This window comes from Oncorhynchus mykiss, chromosome 19 (genome assembly GCF_013265735.2).
Source record: "Oncorhynchus mykiss isolate Arlee chromosome 19, USDA_OmykA_1.1, whole genome shotgun sequence".
NCBI classification, from domain to species: domain Eukaryota; kingdom Metazoa; phylum Chordata; class Actinopteri; order Salmoniformes; family Salmonidae; genus Oncorhynchus; species Oncorhynchus mykiss.
The window spans coordinates 15,032,610-15,049,899 of record NC_048583.1 but is presented as its reverse complement, the minus strand read 5'-3'; the positions used below and the strand labels follow the sequence as shown (position 1 = coordinate 15,049,899).

Below are 17,290 nucleotides of genomic sequence, written 5' to 3'. Positions count from 1 at the left end.
CCAGAATTTTGACTTCGATATCGATACCAGGTTTAGTATCACGATACTTGATACCAAAACGATACCACAAAAAAAAGGCGTATTTGCCAAAGTCACAGAATGGCACTTGATCCAGTCAGATCAACTCAGATACTGCTCTGTTCAATCGTTGGGCATCTTTTGAGTTCAATATCATTATATTTTAACAATTATATTCAAATGTACTTTTTTTTTTACCAATCTAACTAGAAAACAACATAATGGTAATCCTTTATTTGAATGGAAAATCTGTATTGATACACTGGGTAAATCAAGATGTAGCCTAGATCTATTCACTATACAGGTGAATGCATATTATTCAATAGGAGTGTGTGCATGCATTGAGTAATTGAGCTTGTTTTCCTTTCCATTTAGGACATACTTTATTGGCAAGTGCTAAGAGAATATTATTTTGTTGTACTGATTAACAACATTTGCATAGAAGAAACAATCTCTTCTTTTATAATAGCGTGCACTGTCTACGAAATTAATGTCATTCGTAGGCAGAATGTGGCTAGAATCTGAGTTTGTTGAAATAGAATCGAATGGAAACCAGATGGGAGGCAAAGGAAGGAAGACAAGTTCATTTTTTTTTTTTCTCGAAGGAGACGAAGTGAATTAATAACGTTTTTGGTGACAATCGTCTTTGAAATCAGCATATTTTGCATTATGGTTTGCATATTATCACAAACAAAGAACTAGGGTAGTAATTTCAGCTGTAAGCAAGGAGGAAAGTTAGCTAGCAAGGAAAGTTAGCTTAATTAAAGCTGGAAGCTACCTTGTCTTACCATGGTTACTGCATGGCTTTTTCGGTCTGACTGAAGTCACCCTACAAAAGATGCAGTAGTCTCTACAAGCCAGAATGTTGAGTAAAATGATATTTACTTACTTTAGCAGTTGTACATGTTGTTGGTCCTTTTGGTGGTTGGAGGTTGTTTACCTGACTTTTTGCTGTGCTGGTAGGTTCGGCCATCAGTATTTTCAATCTCTCCATTGCACCTGATGAACAATATGTCAACCTGATTCACCAACTACTTCTCAGATAGAGTTCAGTGTGTCAAATCAGAGGGCCTGTTGTCCGGACCTCTGGCAGTCTATGGGGATACCACAGGGTTCAATTCTCGGGCTGACTCTTTTCTCTGTATATATCAACAATGTCGCTCTTGCTGCGGGTGATTGCAGGAACGCACTATTTGCATTTGAGACTAACTGACCGAGTTCGCTATCCATCCCAGCTGGCAGCAGAGGAAGAATTCACTGCAGAAGAGCTCTCATAGACTTTAGTTTCCTGGACTGAGAACTGAAAGGGAGAAAGAGTCTTGGACAACACACCTTTTCCGTCTCTATCCCGGCTTCATCCTATCCTAACGGAATCCTACTGGGCAGGCAACATACAAGTAAATTACCCCATTGCATTATTAATTTCCTCTGAAAGTGGTGCTTTGTATGTTTAAAGTGGTGGAAGTCATTGGGTGTTGTAAGACTGCAGATCTAATTTACAAACCCATGGTCAATACTATCCCGGGACTGTCCACATCAGCTGCTAATCGGTAGCCTAGTTCATGTCTATTCCTGGTTGGGGAGCTCTAGAGTTTCACAGTTGCGAAAGCCTATGTCGACATTTTCTCCTTCAATGAGTAAGATCATGCCATTCTCAAAAGTCCTGTGAATGTCCTGTTGTATTTGTCTGAGTTGAGTACAGAAACCTATTTCATATTGACCTGTGGGGCTTCTCACCTCAATAACTGTTGTACCCCATTGTACCCTGTCTTACATTGTGTCTTTAACTACCTAATTTTCCAATTAATTTAGTCTAGCAAATAAAACCTTGACTTATTTGTAACATTGAGTTAATTTGTAAGCGATTTGGTTCTTGAGGTTTCAGAGCTCGACAACTGTTGAGAATGAGAATATAGTAAATTGACAAATGATTAGTAAATTAAACGGTGTCTCTATATCCAAAACTTAATGGTGTCCCTCTTAGATTATTTGGATAACCAAATTCATCAAATAAACCTGATCAATTAATTAAATCAGTAAATTATCTTGAATATTAATTAGCCAAAAGTCACAACACCACCTAAACTGGTAATTTCAGGTGTCCCCGACATGCCTTCAGGCACTGGCCCAGCGGAGGGATCCCCAGCTACTGTCGCAAGGAGTTCTCATGCGCCAGGTGTTGTCCCGCAAGGTGGTCACGGCATGAGTGGAGACTACAGGGCAGACGTAGATCTTTACACATCGTGAGAAAAAGCGCAGTGTCGACTATTTTTCGCAATGAGTGACCCGAGTGCCCCGTTGGGAACGGACCCTCTGGCACACCAGTGGCCTCGGACCCTCCTTTAAATGTTTCCGCCAGTGGTTCTGATTCAGCCCACATTGGAGAAGGTGTGCCGGGAGGGACCTGTTGTACCAGGCACGCATGGCTGGAGATTTGGTTCCTATGGGCCTTGCCCCTGAGAGGGCCAATCTGATGGCTAGAGGTTTACCGCTGAATGTTATTAATCCATTCAGTCTGCTACCTTCCACAAGAGGTCTATATGGTATAAGTGGCAAGTGTTTGATCTCTGGTACCAAGATAAAGGACTTGTTCCTTTTCAGTGCTCTGTGAGGGACATCCTTATGTTCCTACTGGAGATTTTTGAGCAGAAGCAGGCATTCTCCACAATAAATATGTACATGGCTGCTATCTCAGTGTGTCGTGGGAATTGTTGTTGGGGACTTCCACGTGTTATCTGTACACCCTCCCTGTACTCAGTTCGCCTTGGGGAACTCTAAGGTGATATTGCGTCCAAATGTGACCTTTGCCCCAAAAGTCATGGCTATGTCCTACAGTTTTTTTTTAAAGCTATTTCCCTCTTCACATCCTCCTTTTGCTTCTGAATAGCAACAGCGGTTATGTGCCCTGTGTCCTCTGAGAGCTTTACGCACATACATTGAACGGTCCAGGGATATCCGGTTGTATAACCAGCTTTTTTCCCCCCCAGGGCATATAGCAGCAAGGGGCTAGGTTTACCTAGCGGTGTATGCGATCACTTGGGCATTGTTTAAAGGGTTGACTATAGGAGATATTTGTGCTGTGGCGAGTTGGGCATCTCCAAACACGTGATATTTTATTGCTTGGATGTCACAGCTCCCAGTGTAGCCCACAGTGTGCTTACGGCTGTGACAGGGGAAGTAACCAGGCAGGACACTGTGTGCTACATCTGGACTGCCCCATCTAGCGTGGTCAGGTCTGGGGGGTCTGTCTTGGGCCATTTAATTTAGTGTCCGTTGGGGTGGCTTGGGGCGTGATTATATTTCCCCACAGTATGTTGTACCAAAGTTGACTGACTGAAAGGAAACGTAGCGTTAAGACTATAACTATTGTTCCCTGAAGGAGCGAAACGAGGTAGAACACCTGTTTGGCCCCGTGCCGCCCGTTCCAGGGCTTGGTGAAAAGCATTATTCAATTGAAGTAATGAATCTGAGTCTCACGCTTATCATCTGTGGAAGGCAGGGCTTCCAGCTAGGCACGGATTTCATTGGCCTTCTCAGGCGTGATTGTAGATCCTTCAACCGACTCCCCGTAGTATGATGTACCTCATATCCCTCCTTCAGTGAACAGTAGTTAGTCATAACGTTAAGTTTTCTCTGCCATGTTTGTAAAGTCTATTTTGTAAACTCTTCCTGCAGGTGGTTGGCTGGAGGCCAACCAGAGGCGACATAGTGGAGGTCAGTGGATGGGACAGCGTCCACAACTCTGGGCTGGGGATCAACACTGTTAACCACAACCAGAAACAGACAGTCGAACACAAAACAACAACTGAATTTAGTCTCCATGACAACAGACTAGCTGAGATCAGGGCGATGCGTAGAGTTGGTCTGCGTGGACAGGGAGGTGTCCTTATGCGGCTAGAGAGAACAGACACTGACTCGGCTAGCAATGTGCCATCCTGCTCCTATAGTTGTAATTCAGACAGACAGATGGTATAGAATAACTACCTTCAAAGTAATGACTCGGGATGTCGGGTTTGAAATGAAAACTTATTTTAGTAGTATCACTTGTTCATGTCACATTTAACAACTTTAGATTCTACAAAACAATAAAAGAAAGTTGCTAGCGAAAGTCAGGATAATCACTTGTACTTAACTGGCGAGTTCTCTCTCTCTCTCTCTCTCTCTCTCTCTGGCCTGTTGCAAGGTATTCTGGAACATGCAGTCAATAGCATAATCCAATACTAACCAATACAACAGAAATTTGTATGTAGTTCTCTCAATCTCCAACACACGAATTCTAATACAATTACATATTACATATGTAAATAATATCTGTAGATACAGCTCAATTAATTAACCGTAAACAGTAACTCTGTAACCCATTAAAGTTACAACAGATGGTGACACAGGTTAATGAGTGGTATGTGGTTAATTACCCTCTTAATTAAACTCTTACTCAAAGACACTTCACATAACCATAATGTCAGCTAAAGAATGGTTCCCAGATATCCCGTGTACATCTCAAGCCACACTGCTAAGATTTCTCCCCATTGTGGACACTCGTATGTCTGATAAAGCTACTCAGGAAGGAGAAGCTCTTGTAACATAGTTTGCACTTGAAGGGCTTCTCCTTGGTGTGAACGGTCTGGTGCTTCTTCACATAGTTTGCTTCATTAAAGAGCTTTCTATATGTGGGGCAGGCGTACAGCTTGTTGGCGTCCGTCGTAATGCTCAGCCTCCCACGTTGTGCCCTAATGACACCAGAGGAGGTAGAAGCAGGGGCCACCGCCCTCAGGTGGTTAGTCTTTGAGCTCCATACTCTAACCATTGCTTGGGTGTTGTTGGGGTTGTCTGCTGTGTTATAGGCTAGGTACCTCTTGTTGTGAACGTCCATCCTGACCCTGTCTGTATTGGTGGGGTAACCCAGAGGCAGCTGAGGAAGGCTAGACCCAGGCTTTCCATGAACCCAGTCACCAGGCATTAGACCAGTGGTCACCAACCTTTTATTTTTTTTATATTTTTTTTATTTTATTTTAATTTTTACCCCTTTTTCTCCCCAATTTCGTAGTATCCAATTGTTGTAGTAGCTACTATCTTGTCTCATCGCTACAACTCCCGTACGGGCTCGGGAGAGACGAAGGTTGAAAGTCATGCATCCTCCGATACACAACCAACCAAGCCGCTGCTTCTTTAACACAGCGCACATCCAACTCGGAAGCCAGCCGCACCAATGCGCCGGAGGAAACACCGTGCACCTGGCCACCTTGTCTAGCGTACACTGCGCCCAGCCCGCCACAGGAGTCGCTGGTGCGCGATGAGACAAGGACACCCCTACCGACCAAGCCCTCTTTTGTTTGAATTTTTGGTCTTCATTTAAGGTTAGGCGTAGGGTTATCAATGTGGTTAATGTTAGATTTTAAGAAGATACATTGTAGAAGTGTGCAACTGCAGCCCGCAATTCGGGTCATTTCTACATGTGCCATTTTTGATTGGCATGGACCTGAAAAGACAGTGAATAATTCTAATCAAATTTTTATAAAACGAAACAGGAACTTGTTTTAAATAGGCTGTCTAAATAGTTACAGGCACCATAATTGCTCCCCTTGGGCATATATTATTAAGATAACAAAGACTATGGAGGATTTTACGCACATGCAAACTTTTCACAGGAGCTGGAAAAAGATCCCGTATAAAGAGAATACACACACACATATATATATATATATATATATATATATATATATCCAGCTCCTGTGAAAAGTTTGCATGTGATATATATATATATATATATCCTACCATTGCCGTTGATATGGCCAGTAGTGACTTGCCACATTAAAGGTAAATAAATAAACATTCTAATATAGCCTTCAAGCGGATTCAGAACCCCGGACAGCGATCAAAATTCCTATGATTTGACAGTTTGGTCCAACAGGGGAAAGTGGAGGATGTTTTTTTTTTTACAAAATGATAAACAAAAAACAAGCAGTCATTTTAAATAACTTGATGTTCCTGAACAGGCCACTGACACCTTTCATGCAATGGGCATCGCACGTGTCCAAACTTTTCACAGAAGCAGGACAAAAATAATGTCCAAAATATTTAAAAGCCTTAGACTAGATGTAACATAGTAAACATAAATCCGGGACACTCAAATTATACTGAACAAAAATGTAAACGCAACAATCAACAATTTCAATGAGTTACAGTTCATATCAAGAAATCAGTCAATTTAAATAAATTCATTAGGACCTAATCCATGGATTTACATGACTGGGCAGGGGCGCAGCCATGGGTGGGCCTAGGACAGCATAGGCCCACCCACTTGGGAGACTGGCCCACCCACTGTGGCGCAAGGCCAAGCCAATCAGAAGTTTGCAAGAGCGTAAAATCCTCCATAGTCTATGTTATCTTAATAATATAGGTTAAAAAAAAAGTGTTATCCCCGCAAAAGGGCTTTATTAAAGACAGAAATACTCCTCAGTTTCATCAGGTGTCTTATCTCAAACGACACACAGGTGAATATGCCGGATGTGGAGGTCCTGGGCTGGCGTGGTTGCATGTGGTCTGCGGTTGTTTGGCCAGTTGGACGTACTGCCAAATGCGCTAAAACGACATTGGAGGATTATCGTACAGAAATTAACATTAAATTCTATGGCAACAGCTCCGGTGGACATTTCTGCAGTCAGCATGCCAATTACACATTCCCTCAAAACTTGAGACATCTGTGGCATAGTGTTTTGTGTCAAAACTGTACATTTTAGAGTAGCCTTTTATTGTCCCCAGAACAAGGTGCACCTGTGAAATGGTCATGCTGTTTAATCAGCTTCTTGATATGCCACACCTGTTAGGTGGATGGATTGTCTTGGCAAAGGAGAAATGCTCATTAACAGGGATGTAATCAAATTTGTACACAACATTTTAGAGAAAAAAGCTTTTTGTGCATATAGAACATTTCAGGGATCTTTTCTTTTATCTCATGAAACCAACACTTTACATGTTGCGTTCTTATTTTTTGTTCAATGTAGTATGTTAATTTGGTATGTTACATAAGACAGAAGGTTACTTATGGCTAAAAACTAAAGATGGGTTGGAGTATAAAACAAACATTAGCAACCCAAAGGTTGGGTGTTCGAATCTCATCACGGACAACGACATACTACTTTTGAGCTACTTTGCAACTACTTAGCTAACCCTTCACCCTTTAACAAAACTCCTGACCCCTAGCCTAGCTAACATTAGCGACAACAAATTGGAATTTGTAACATATCATACGTTTTGCAAATTCATTACATGTACAAATAGCAATACGTGCCGAGTTTGGGAAACCCTACGTTAGCCCATACCCAAGTAATGTTGTTGACTCATCCTATAGTCGTTAGAGATGGGGGTTTGAAATAATTTCACTATTCGAATAGTATGAATTTTGGACGGATATCCAGACATTTTTTAACTTGTCGTTAACCAGAGTACTGCTGAATGAGGAAGAGACGCTGGCTCTCCATTGCAGCTGCGGAGGGGCCGGTGAGATGGTAGTGAGCAGAGGGAGAGAGAGATGATCAAAATCCAGAAAAGACCGTTAAATTCTACAACCACCTAAAAGGAAGCGATTCCCAAACCTTGCATAACAAAGCCATCACCAACAGAGAGATGAACCTGGAGAAGAGTCCCCTAAGTAAGCTGATCCTGGGGCTCTGTTCAAACAGACCCCCAGGACAGGAACACAATTAAACCCAACCAAATCATGAGAAAACTAAAATATATTTACTTGACACAGGATTTTTATTTTTTAAACAGAGCAAACTAGAATGCTATTTGGCCCTAAACAGAGAGTACACAGTGCCAGAATACATAACCACTGTGACTGACCCAAACGTAAGGAAAGCTTTGACTATGTACAGACTCAGTGAGCATAGCCTTGCTATTGAGAAGGGTCGCTGTAGGCAGGCCTGGCTCTCAAGAGGACACAGACTATGTGCACACTGCTCACAAAATGAGGTGGAAACTGAGCAGCACTTCCTAACCTACCAAATGTATGACCATATTAGAGACACATATTTCCCTCAGAATACACAGATCCACAAAGTATTCAAAAACAAACCCAATTTTGATAAACTCCCATATCTACTGGGTGAAATACCACAGTGTGCCATCACAGGAGCAAGATTTGTGACCTGTTGCCACAAGAAAAGGGCAACCAGTGAAGAACAAACACCACCCATATTTGCCTGTCTTCACTGGAGTATCCTAGACAGCTTGGCAAGGTAGGTTAATTGAGGCGCTATCTTCAACCCCATTCTGTAAGCAACAGCTGGTTGTAGCCAACTCCTAATCGTTTCAAAAACGTTTAATTACGTAATTGTATTCCATTGAACATTGCAGTAGTGAATGAACTGTCACGTACTTGAGACACATTGAGCCTATTTGCCAGTTTGATTGGCCAACATAAACAAGCTACACGTGAAGTCTACCGGTTGGCTACTAGTCTTTACGGGGCGCACGTCATAACTACATTGAAAAGTTTGTTTTATTAAATGAATAATTTAAAATGATTGTCAGAGGGTGGGTATAATTTTGGCAACGTTACAACAGAAACATCGTAAACAAGGTTGCCAACAAACAACGCATACAAAGTTGCTATTTAATTTTTCACTCACCATGTTTATTACGAAAAATGTCTGTCCTCACTCTGGTAGCCTATGGACAAACATTAAGAATAAGCTACGTAGTGATTTGATGCCTATTCGGCAGCTAGTTGCGACGTGAATTGGCAAATCTACTCTGTGTTTGTTGGCAACCTTGTACATTACGAAGTTTTTGGAACACATTCCCGTTGAACGTTCAACAAATTATACCCACCCATTGTCAGACGGATGTTTTAATTAATGTATTTATACTCACAACTATTCGCATACTGTGGATATTCGAATAACCGTGCACATCCCTAATAATCGTATTTGTGGCCAAAACATACATTTGAGAAAACACTTAAAACCCCACCTTAAACTTTTCTCAATCAAAGGTTTAAAAAAGCTTGCTATTTCCTTATAGAGGATGAACTACTCGCGTAAATGTTTACGACCGGTATATGTTCACACCATTCCAACACAAAAAAAAATGATTTTTAACATAATAATTACAATTTTAAGCAGTACCGTATTTCAAAGCAGGGTACGCATATTTTTTATTTATTTAACCACACCCTTTGAGCTATGACGCCACCCAATAAGATCCTTTCTCTTCAGTGTAAACGGAAGCGACCTGTAACCAAGAACCATTTCTACGTTAGCGGTTTTATTTAGACGTTTATTAACACCCTGGAACTCAGAATATGACTAATGTAACTGCACAGCATCACATACGTACCCCATGTACTGTTTAATTCGCGTTCGACTTGGTTGATATATGTTATCTCGATAACGCTAGCTAGTAGCTGCTAACAATGGCTAACTGTATGGTTTTTCACACTCAAATAGCCTCCATCATGGAGATTCTAGCGAATTCAGCTGTGGCAGAGATTTGTAAACTCGTAGACGACGACTATGCAGTGTTTCGTTTGGAAATAACTCAAAGCCAGAAAGAAAACAGGGCATTGCGGAGGAAATTACAGCTACAAGAACTGAAGGTGGCACGGGAGCGCGTCCTCGCAAGTCGTCCCAATAGTGTCAAGATCCTCGAACGATACAAAGGAATGACAAGAGGTACATTTTGATTTTGCAGAAGTCGGGGGCTGTTGCCATGTTACCCTCACCACGTGTTCAGATGCGTTACCCAGAATTGGGTCTTGGTCAGTTTCTGGTCACTTCCCCTGATTACTTGGCCATCTTGCACATTTTATTTTATTTGATCAGGCAGAGGTCAATTAAGAACACTTTTATTATTGCACAAAGACACAATATAATATTCTAACAAGATTATTGATTTACTGAATTGCCTATTGTCATACTCAAAAGAATGTGAGCATGGAACATAGTAAGTCAATCAATAAATAGTGTATCAAGAAGTTATGAGGTGTTTCCTTACATCTTTGCCAATTGTAGACTGTACAATATAGCTTTGAGCATTGACCGTACCTAACTTAACCACTCCTTTTTCCTCAATCACTCTCTCAGGTGAAGGACATCTCACTGGAAGCCACAGGAGCTTTGTGAAACCAGCGTGGAGAGATGACCAACCCGTAGCTCCACATGAGAGGAGTGGAACCTCAACTCAGCAGGTTATCGTGATAGAGGTTAGTGTCATAGTGTGACATAAAAAATTACAGATAATCAAACATGGCCCGTTTATTTCAGAAATGCTCCCCTCAGCCATGGGCGCCTGACTTTTTCTGAAAGTGACAGTGCAAAAGCTTTGGCGTCTGGGGGATCTCTCCAAGAAATTCTTGCCATTTAAAAAAAAAAAAAATCCTGCCATTCTACTTTTTTTCTTAACAGGGGGAATACATATGAACAGAACATAACTATTTTTTTTAGGTTTTATATTGAAAATGTGTTTTAATTACTAGAGTACTCATCTTCTCCCTTCCCTGAAAATCCCACCCCTAATAATGAATTGACAGATCTGAAACCTAAACATGCCTGTGACTTTCAAATATTCTGCTCCTCCACTGACAATCCCACCCACCGTGATTGATTGACAGGCCAAACTGTCAAGGATAAAGCATAATAATGAAATCAAAAATGGGAGGAATGATATTGTTTTATTCAATAAGGATTTAAATGTTGTACTTGGCAGGTTAAAAAAAAAACATTGTCAAATTGCACATTAAATTTGCATTATTTGTGACAAAAAAAGATGACATCACCTTTTCATTCATAAATGCTACTTCATACGAAAAGAAATGTACTCGTATACAGACTGCATACTAGTAGCCTCCTACTCTAACAACGATACAACAGCACAACAAAATAGATAAACAATTTTATTTTGCAGATTCCTTTTCATGTTAAACACCAGTGGTGCAACTAGTGCTTTCTAACTGCACTGAACCAAAACAGTGGCACGTGGAAACGAAGCAAAAACTTTAGTGGTCAAAACCATTCATCTTGAAGAGACGGGAGGAGGGGGTGCAAAATGCCATCTGTGAGCTATCATATCCTATATATAACATGGACATGAACTACATAGCCTAAGGTATGTGGACACCTGCTTGTCGAACATCTCATTCCAAAATCATGGACATTAATATGGAGTTGGTCCCCCCCCGTTGCTGCTTTAACAGCCTCCACTCTTCTGGGGAGGCTTTCCACTTGATGTTGGAACATTGCTACAGGGACTTTCTTCCATTCAGCCATGAGCATTAGTGAGGTTGGACACTGATGTTGGGCGATTAGGCCTTGCTTGCAGTCGGCGTTGTAATTCATCCTAAATGTGTTAGATGGGGTTGAGGTCAGGGCTCTCTGCAGGCCAGTCCTACAAACCATTTCTGTATGGACCTCGCTTTGTGCATGGGGACATTGTCATGCTGAAACAGGAAAGGGCCTTCCCCAAACTGTTGCCACAAAGCTGGAAGCACAGAATCATCTAGAATGTCATTGTATGCTGTAGCGTTAAGATTTCCCTTCACCGGAACTAAGGGGCCTAGCTTGAACCATGAAAAACAGCCCCACACTATTATTCCTCCTCCACCAAACTTTACTGTTGGCACTATGCATTGGGGCATGTAGTGTTCTCCTGGCATCCGCCAAACACAGATATATCCATCAGACTGCCAGATGGTGAAGCATGATTCATCACTCCAGAGAACGAGTTTCCACTGCTCCAGAGTCCAATGGTGGCGAGCTTTACACCACTCCAGCCGACGCTTGGCATTGTGCATGGTGATCTTAGGCTGCTCGGCCATGGAAACCCATTTCATTAAGCTCCGACAAACAGTTCTTATGCTGACGTTGCTTCCAGAGGCAGTTTGGAACTCGGTAGTGAGTGTTGCAACCGAGGACAGACAATTTTTTTGCTCTTCAGCACTCGGGGGTCCCGTTCTGTAAGCTTGTGTGGCCTACCACTTTGCAGCTGAGCTGTTGTTGCTCCTAGACATTTCAATTTCACAATAACAGGACTTACAGTTGACTGGGGCAGCAGGGCAGACATTTGTCAAACTGACTTGTTGGAAAGGTGGCATCCTATGACGGTGCCACGTTGAAAGTCACTGAGCTCTTCAGTAGGGCCATTTTACTGCCAATGTTTGTCTATGGAGATTGCATGGCGATGTGCTCGATTTTAAACACCGGTAAGCTACGGGTGTGGCTGAATTGTCCGAATCCACTCATTTGAAGGGGTGTCCACATACTTTTGTATATTTAGTATATCTATTTTAATACAGACTAGCTCAAAACGTTACTAATCATTGAAAACAACATTCATTTTCTGGTATAAAAGTGGGTGCGCAACAACATCAGTTTGCACCCCTATTTTGAAAGTGGGGGTGCAGCTGCTCCATTGCTCAGGCACCTATACCTACAGCTATTAATTTGCTTACAAGTACACCGTTATTTATCTGCCATAGGGGAGCTTGTGAGTAGGGCTATGGCGGTCACAAAATTTCATCAGCCAGTGATTGTCAAGCAAACCTGGCTTCCACACAAAGCCTACAAAGCCACTGATGCAGACCTTTGGAACATCTACATTTAAAAAGTCTAATACATCCATGTAATATAGCCTACACCTTCACAATAAATCTTTATTTTAGACAGCCCTAAAGAAGCATGATATGATGAACATGTAGTCTATTTCACAAGAACAGAATAGCATACTCTGAGTTGTCCTGATGTTAGGCCCTGATCTGGCTATGCCAAATGGCTGTGGGCTACACTAGTTCATTTAGCAGACAAGATTTGCTTAGGATTCCGTGGCATCGTTTTATAGTATGAACAATACAATTGAACAAAGCTGAATAAAATCGAAAGGATATTTTCTCACCTATTTAATGGAGTGCGCACATGCGGCTATTCTGTGTTGAGCGGTTAACAAATAAGTAAGTAATCCTATATTCTTAATTTAGAGTTATTAATATAACTTTAGTTGTTCTACAAACGTTGGGCTATATGTTTTGGATTGTAATACATTGTAAGGCTAATGATTTTTTTTTTAAGTCGCTTGAAAGGCATGAGCTCTACTTAGTTTTTTTGCGCAGTACACACTTTATCAGTCTCATTTCACCGCGGCATCCCCTTTGTGTGGCCATAATACATCCTTGAAAAAAAGTCATACCTTTTGAGGCCAGTGGCGGTTGTGCCCTTGGCCTGGAGTGCTGCGTTGTGCCCTTCATATTGAGTGCTGCGCGATCCGAAGCACCTATCACTCGCATGGCTCTCTCCAACACGTGATTGGGTCTTTGTCATAGACTACAAATGAAGACGGACATCGTGAACGCAACTGCGTGCATTCTTATCCAATTCCAAGGTGCATATTAAAGATTTTGGAAGAACTGTCCACATTTACTTTGTCAGCCAACAAGATAAATAGGCCTAACGAACAGCAAAAGCACTAGCCTATGTCAATCTACTATCACCAATAGTGCAAAAGTTGACCTATTCTGTGCGAGAAATAAATATTCCAAACGTAGTCTGGGACAGTTGTGGGATGCGATAGATCCCAAATTAATACAACCACTAGCAATAAAATATATATTTTTTTACACAATGTGGCTGACGCAACAGCTTTAAATGTTGATAAACGATTAGGCTATTTCTTCACATAAGCGCAGCAATGCGCACACTGCAGCGGGCTATAAGCGCAAATGTTCCATTAGCGGGAAACACCATTATCAAAAGTGACCGCAAATGCGACAATGCTTTTATTATAAAGGTGCATTTTTATGGTGAAAAGGATCTTCCCCAAACTTGAAACTCACACGCGGCTTGTGTATGTCAGTTAGGCTCTACACCCCTTGTAAAGCAGATGAATGTGCTTCATTTTAAGACGTTATTTGGCACTCGTGATACGCTGACCAGGTCGCCAGGTGTTCGGTGTTTCCTCCGACACATTGGTGCGGCAGGCTTCCGGGTTGGATGTGCATTGTGTCAAGAAGCAGTGTGGCTTGGTTGGGTTGTGTTTCGGGGGACGAGTGGCTCTCGACCTTCGCCTCTCCTGAGTCCGTACGGGAGTTGCAGCGATGAGACAAGACTGTAACTACTACCACTTGGATACCACGAAATTGGGGTGAAAAATAAATAAATAAAACATGAGTTGTGCGACAATGATTAGAAAAAGTAGTTCAAGAAAAACATTGTTTCTTGCCTTATGCTGGGCATCATTCACAAGTGATAGGCTAATATTGTCACCCATCCCACTATTTTTGATTTTATCTTGTCTTTACATATACTAAATAATATACAGTGCATTTGGAAAGTATTCAGACCACTTGAATTTGTCAAAATGTTGTTACCTTAGCCTTATTCTAAACTGAATCCAATCAATACAAAATCATCAGCAATCTACACACATTACCCCATAGTGAAAACAGTTTTTTAGAATTTTTTGCAAATGTATTCAAAATAAAACACGGATACCTAATTTACATAAGTATTCAGATCCTTTGCTATGAGACTTGAAATTGAGCTCAGTTGCATTCTGTTTCCATTGATCATCCTTGAGTTGTTTCTTCAACTTGATTGGAGTCCACCTGTGGTAAATTCAATTGATTGGACATGATTTGGAAAAGCACACTGTTTATATAAGGTCCTCCACTTAACAGTGCATATCAGAGCAAAAACCAAGCAATGAGGTCGAAGGAATTGCCCGTAGAGCTCAGAGACAGGATTGTGTCAAGGCACAGATCTGGGGAAGGGTACCAAAACAATTCTGCAGCTGAAAAAATACATGTCATCTATGCACTTAAACAGCGAATGGAGGACGATTTTCCCGTGGTTCATTTTCATGCCAGCCAGGTAGATTATACTCCTGTTGTAAAGATAAACAATGTGCTTAATATTAGGAAACTTGAATTAAATATAGTAGGCCTAGCCAATCAAAAGCTGATGGGATCCTCTTTTTAATAGTGGCCATCGCTCTGTTTTTTCCCGCGCAGTTGCATAGCCTATAGAAATGTTGCGCAACATGAGCTCATGGGCTCTCATGACGTGTTTGATTTAGATTTCCAATTACATTTGCATTAATGTCAGAGTGATTAGAGGGACAATAGAGTGCTGAGCACCAGGCAGTTAGCAAGTTTGGTATTCTACTAATGACTATCAGCAGCATCGGAGCTTGGAGAAACGACCTGTGTGACTCGTAACCACCGGTGTGGCGGTAATACGCTCACCGCAACAGTCCTACTTGTGAGACTTACCTACTTCCCTGTTATCCAATTCAATAACCTCCTCTTTTTGTGTCAGTCTGCAGATGCAGAGGCTGCAGGTCTTGGGGTTAAGCAGGAGACGTTTGAAGGAGAGGAGGACCCACGGCACAGCAGAGACATCCAGACTGGATCGGCTGGAGCGCCCCCGATAGCCACAGAGGACACCGCAACTGCCACCGTGCCCCAGGCCAAGACTCAACGCAGCATCACGGAGGTCAGTGGAGCGCCGAACGCCGTCATCAAGTCAGAGACCGACACAGAGACTTTAACTGTAAAACACAGGCTCTTACATACAGGATCTGACCACAGATCAGACCCAGAGAGACTGGTGCTGGGAAGACTGGTCTGTCCTCCTGCTCCTGTCTCAGAATACTTACCAGTATTTCACCAGAGCCAGAGGACAGTTAATTCCCGTGGAGATGGTGACGCGTTAGACACTGGTGTTGATGATCTGTCTTGTTCTTACGCTACAGAGATGGACCCTGGCAACATGCCCTTTGGTTTAGAGACACAGACTGATCTGTCTAAAGGGGACTGGAACCAGTACAGTAGTAGTGTATACGCCAAAGCGTGTCTAGATAAGAAAGGGGAGGTTGTAGTGGTAGATGAGGTGAAAGTGGAGGGCGATGCTCCTCCCACATGGAATGCAGATTGTCACCAAGTAGAAGGACAATCACAGGGCAGAGGTTTATTAGATTACAGGGGAAGCTTAGAGACAAATACAAATGTTGTGACCCACTCCCCTGTACACATGTTCTGGGATCGCGACCCAGTGTCAACGTCGATGGCATCTTCTGATTCACATGGCCGTGTACTTTTTGATCAGGTATTGAATTCAAACGATGAGGCTCCGGGAGGAGGAGCCACATCAGGCAATAGTAAAGAGAAACGGTTCCTCTGCATGTTCTGTAACAAAGGCTTCAGCTGCCCCCAGAAGGTTGAGGTCCACCAGAGGGTCCACACAGGGGTGAAACCCTTCAGCTGTACCCAATGTGATATGCGCTTCGCCCAGGCTGGCAACCTGAAGAGGCACCAGAGGGTCCACACAGGGGAGAAACCCTACAGCTGCCCCCAGTGTGAGAAAAGGTTCTCCCGCCAGCACCAGCTGAAGATGCACCTGAAGGTCCACACAGGAGAGAGGCTGTTTCCCTGTACTCACTGCGGGAAGAGGTTCTCAGAGAGGAGCTACCTCAGGATACACCAGCAGAAAAACCATTCCACTCTGTAACATAGAAAGTAACCATTCCACTCAATAGCTTTTGACGTTTAGATCAAGCCCTGCAGTAAAGACAGATTAATTGTCATTGTTGTCAGCATAAAAGAGCCACAGATGCATTTGGAATAATGAGAGTAACATATTTGACTTTAGAATATTCCTGGGTAGAATATTGCATCCAGACATTGTGTGATATAAGGCATATATACTGAACAAAAATATAAACGCAACATATAAAGTGCTGGTCCCATGTTTCATGAGCTGAAATAAAAGATCCCAGAAAAGTTCCATACGCACAAAAATCTTATTTCTCTCAAATTTAGTTAGTGAACGTTCCTCCTTTGCCAAGATAATCCATCCACTTGGCAGGTATGGCTAATGGTTAGAGCGTTGGGCCAGTAACCGAAAGGTTGCTGAATCAAATCCCTGAGCTGACAAGGTAAAAAGTTGTCGTTCTGCTCCTGAACAAGGCAGTTAACCCACTGTTCCCCGGTAGGCCGTCACTACTGTAAATAAGTATTTTTTCTTAACTGACTTGCTTAATTAAATAAAGGTAAAATAAAATCAAGAAGCCGATTAAACGGCATGAACATTACAAATGTGCACCTTGTGCATTGGCATGCTGACTGCAGGAATGTCCACCAGAACTGTTGCTAGGGAATTAAATGTTCATTTCTCTACCATAAGCTGGCTCGAATGTCGTTTTAGAGAATTTGGCAGTACAACTGGCCTCACAACCACAGACGATGCGTAACCATGCCAGCCCAGGACCTCCACATCCGGCT

At 42.3% G+C, this 17,290-nt stretch overlaps 1 protein-coding gene across 1 annotated transcript in view; it reads left to right on the top strand.

Moving 5' to 3' along the window:
* LOC110497400 (zinc finger and BTB domain-containing protein 20) overlaps window positions 1-16,829 on the top strand; it is a 34,033-nt gene extending 17,204 nt beyond the window's left edge. The window contains exon 8 of the mRNA XM_036953691.1: window positions 16,242-16,829. Within this exon, the coding sequence (XP_036809586.1) occupies window positions 16,242-16,517 (276 nt within the window). The 3' untranslated portion in view covers window positions 16,518-16,829. The remainder of the gene's footprint in view (window positions 1-16,241) is intronic.
* Window positions 16,830-17,290: the final 461 nt, after the last annotated feature.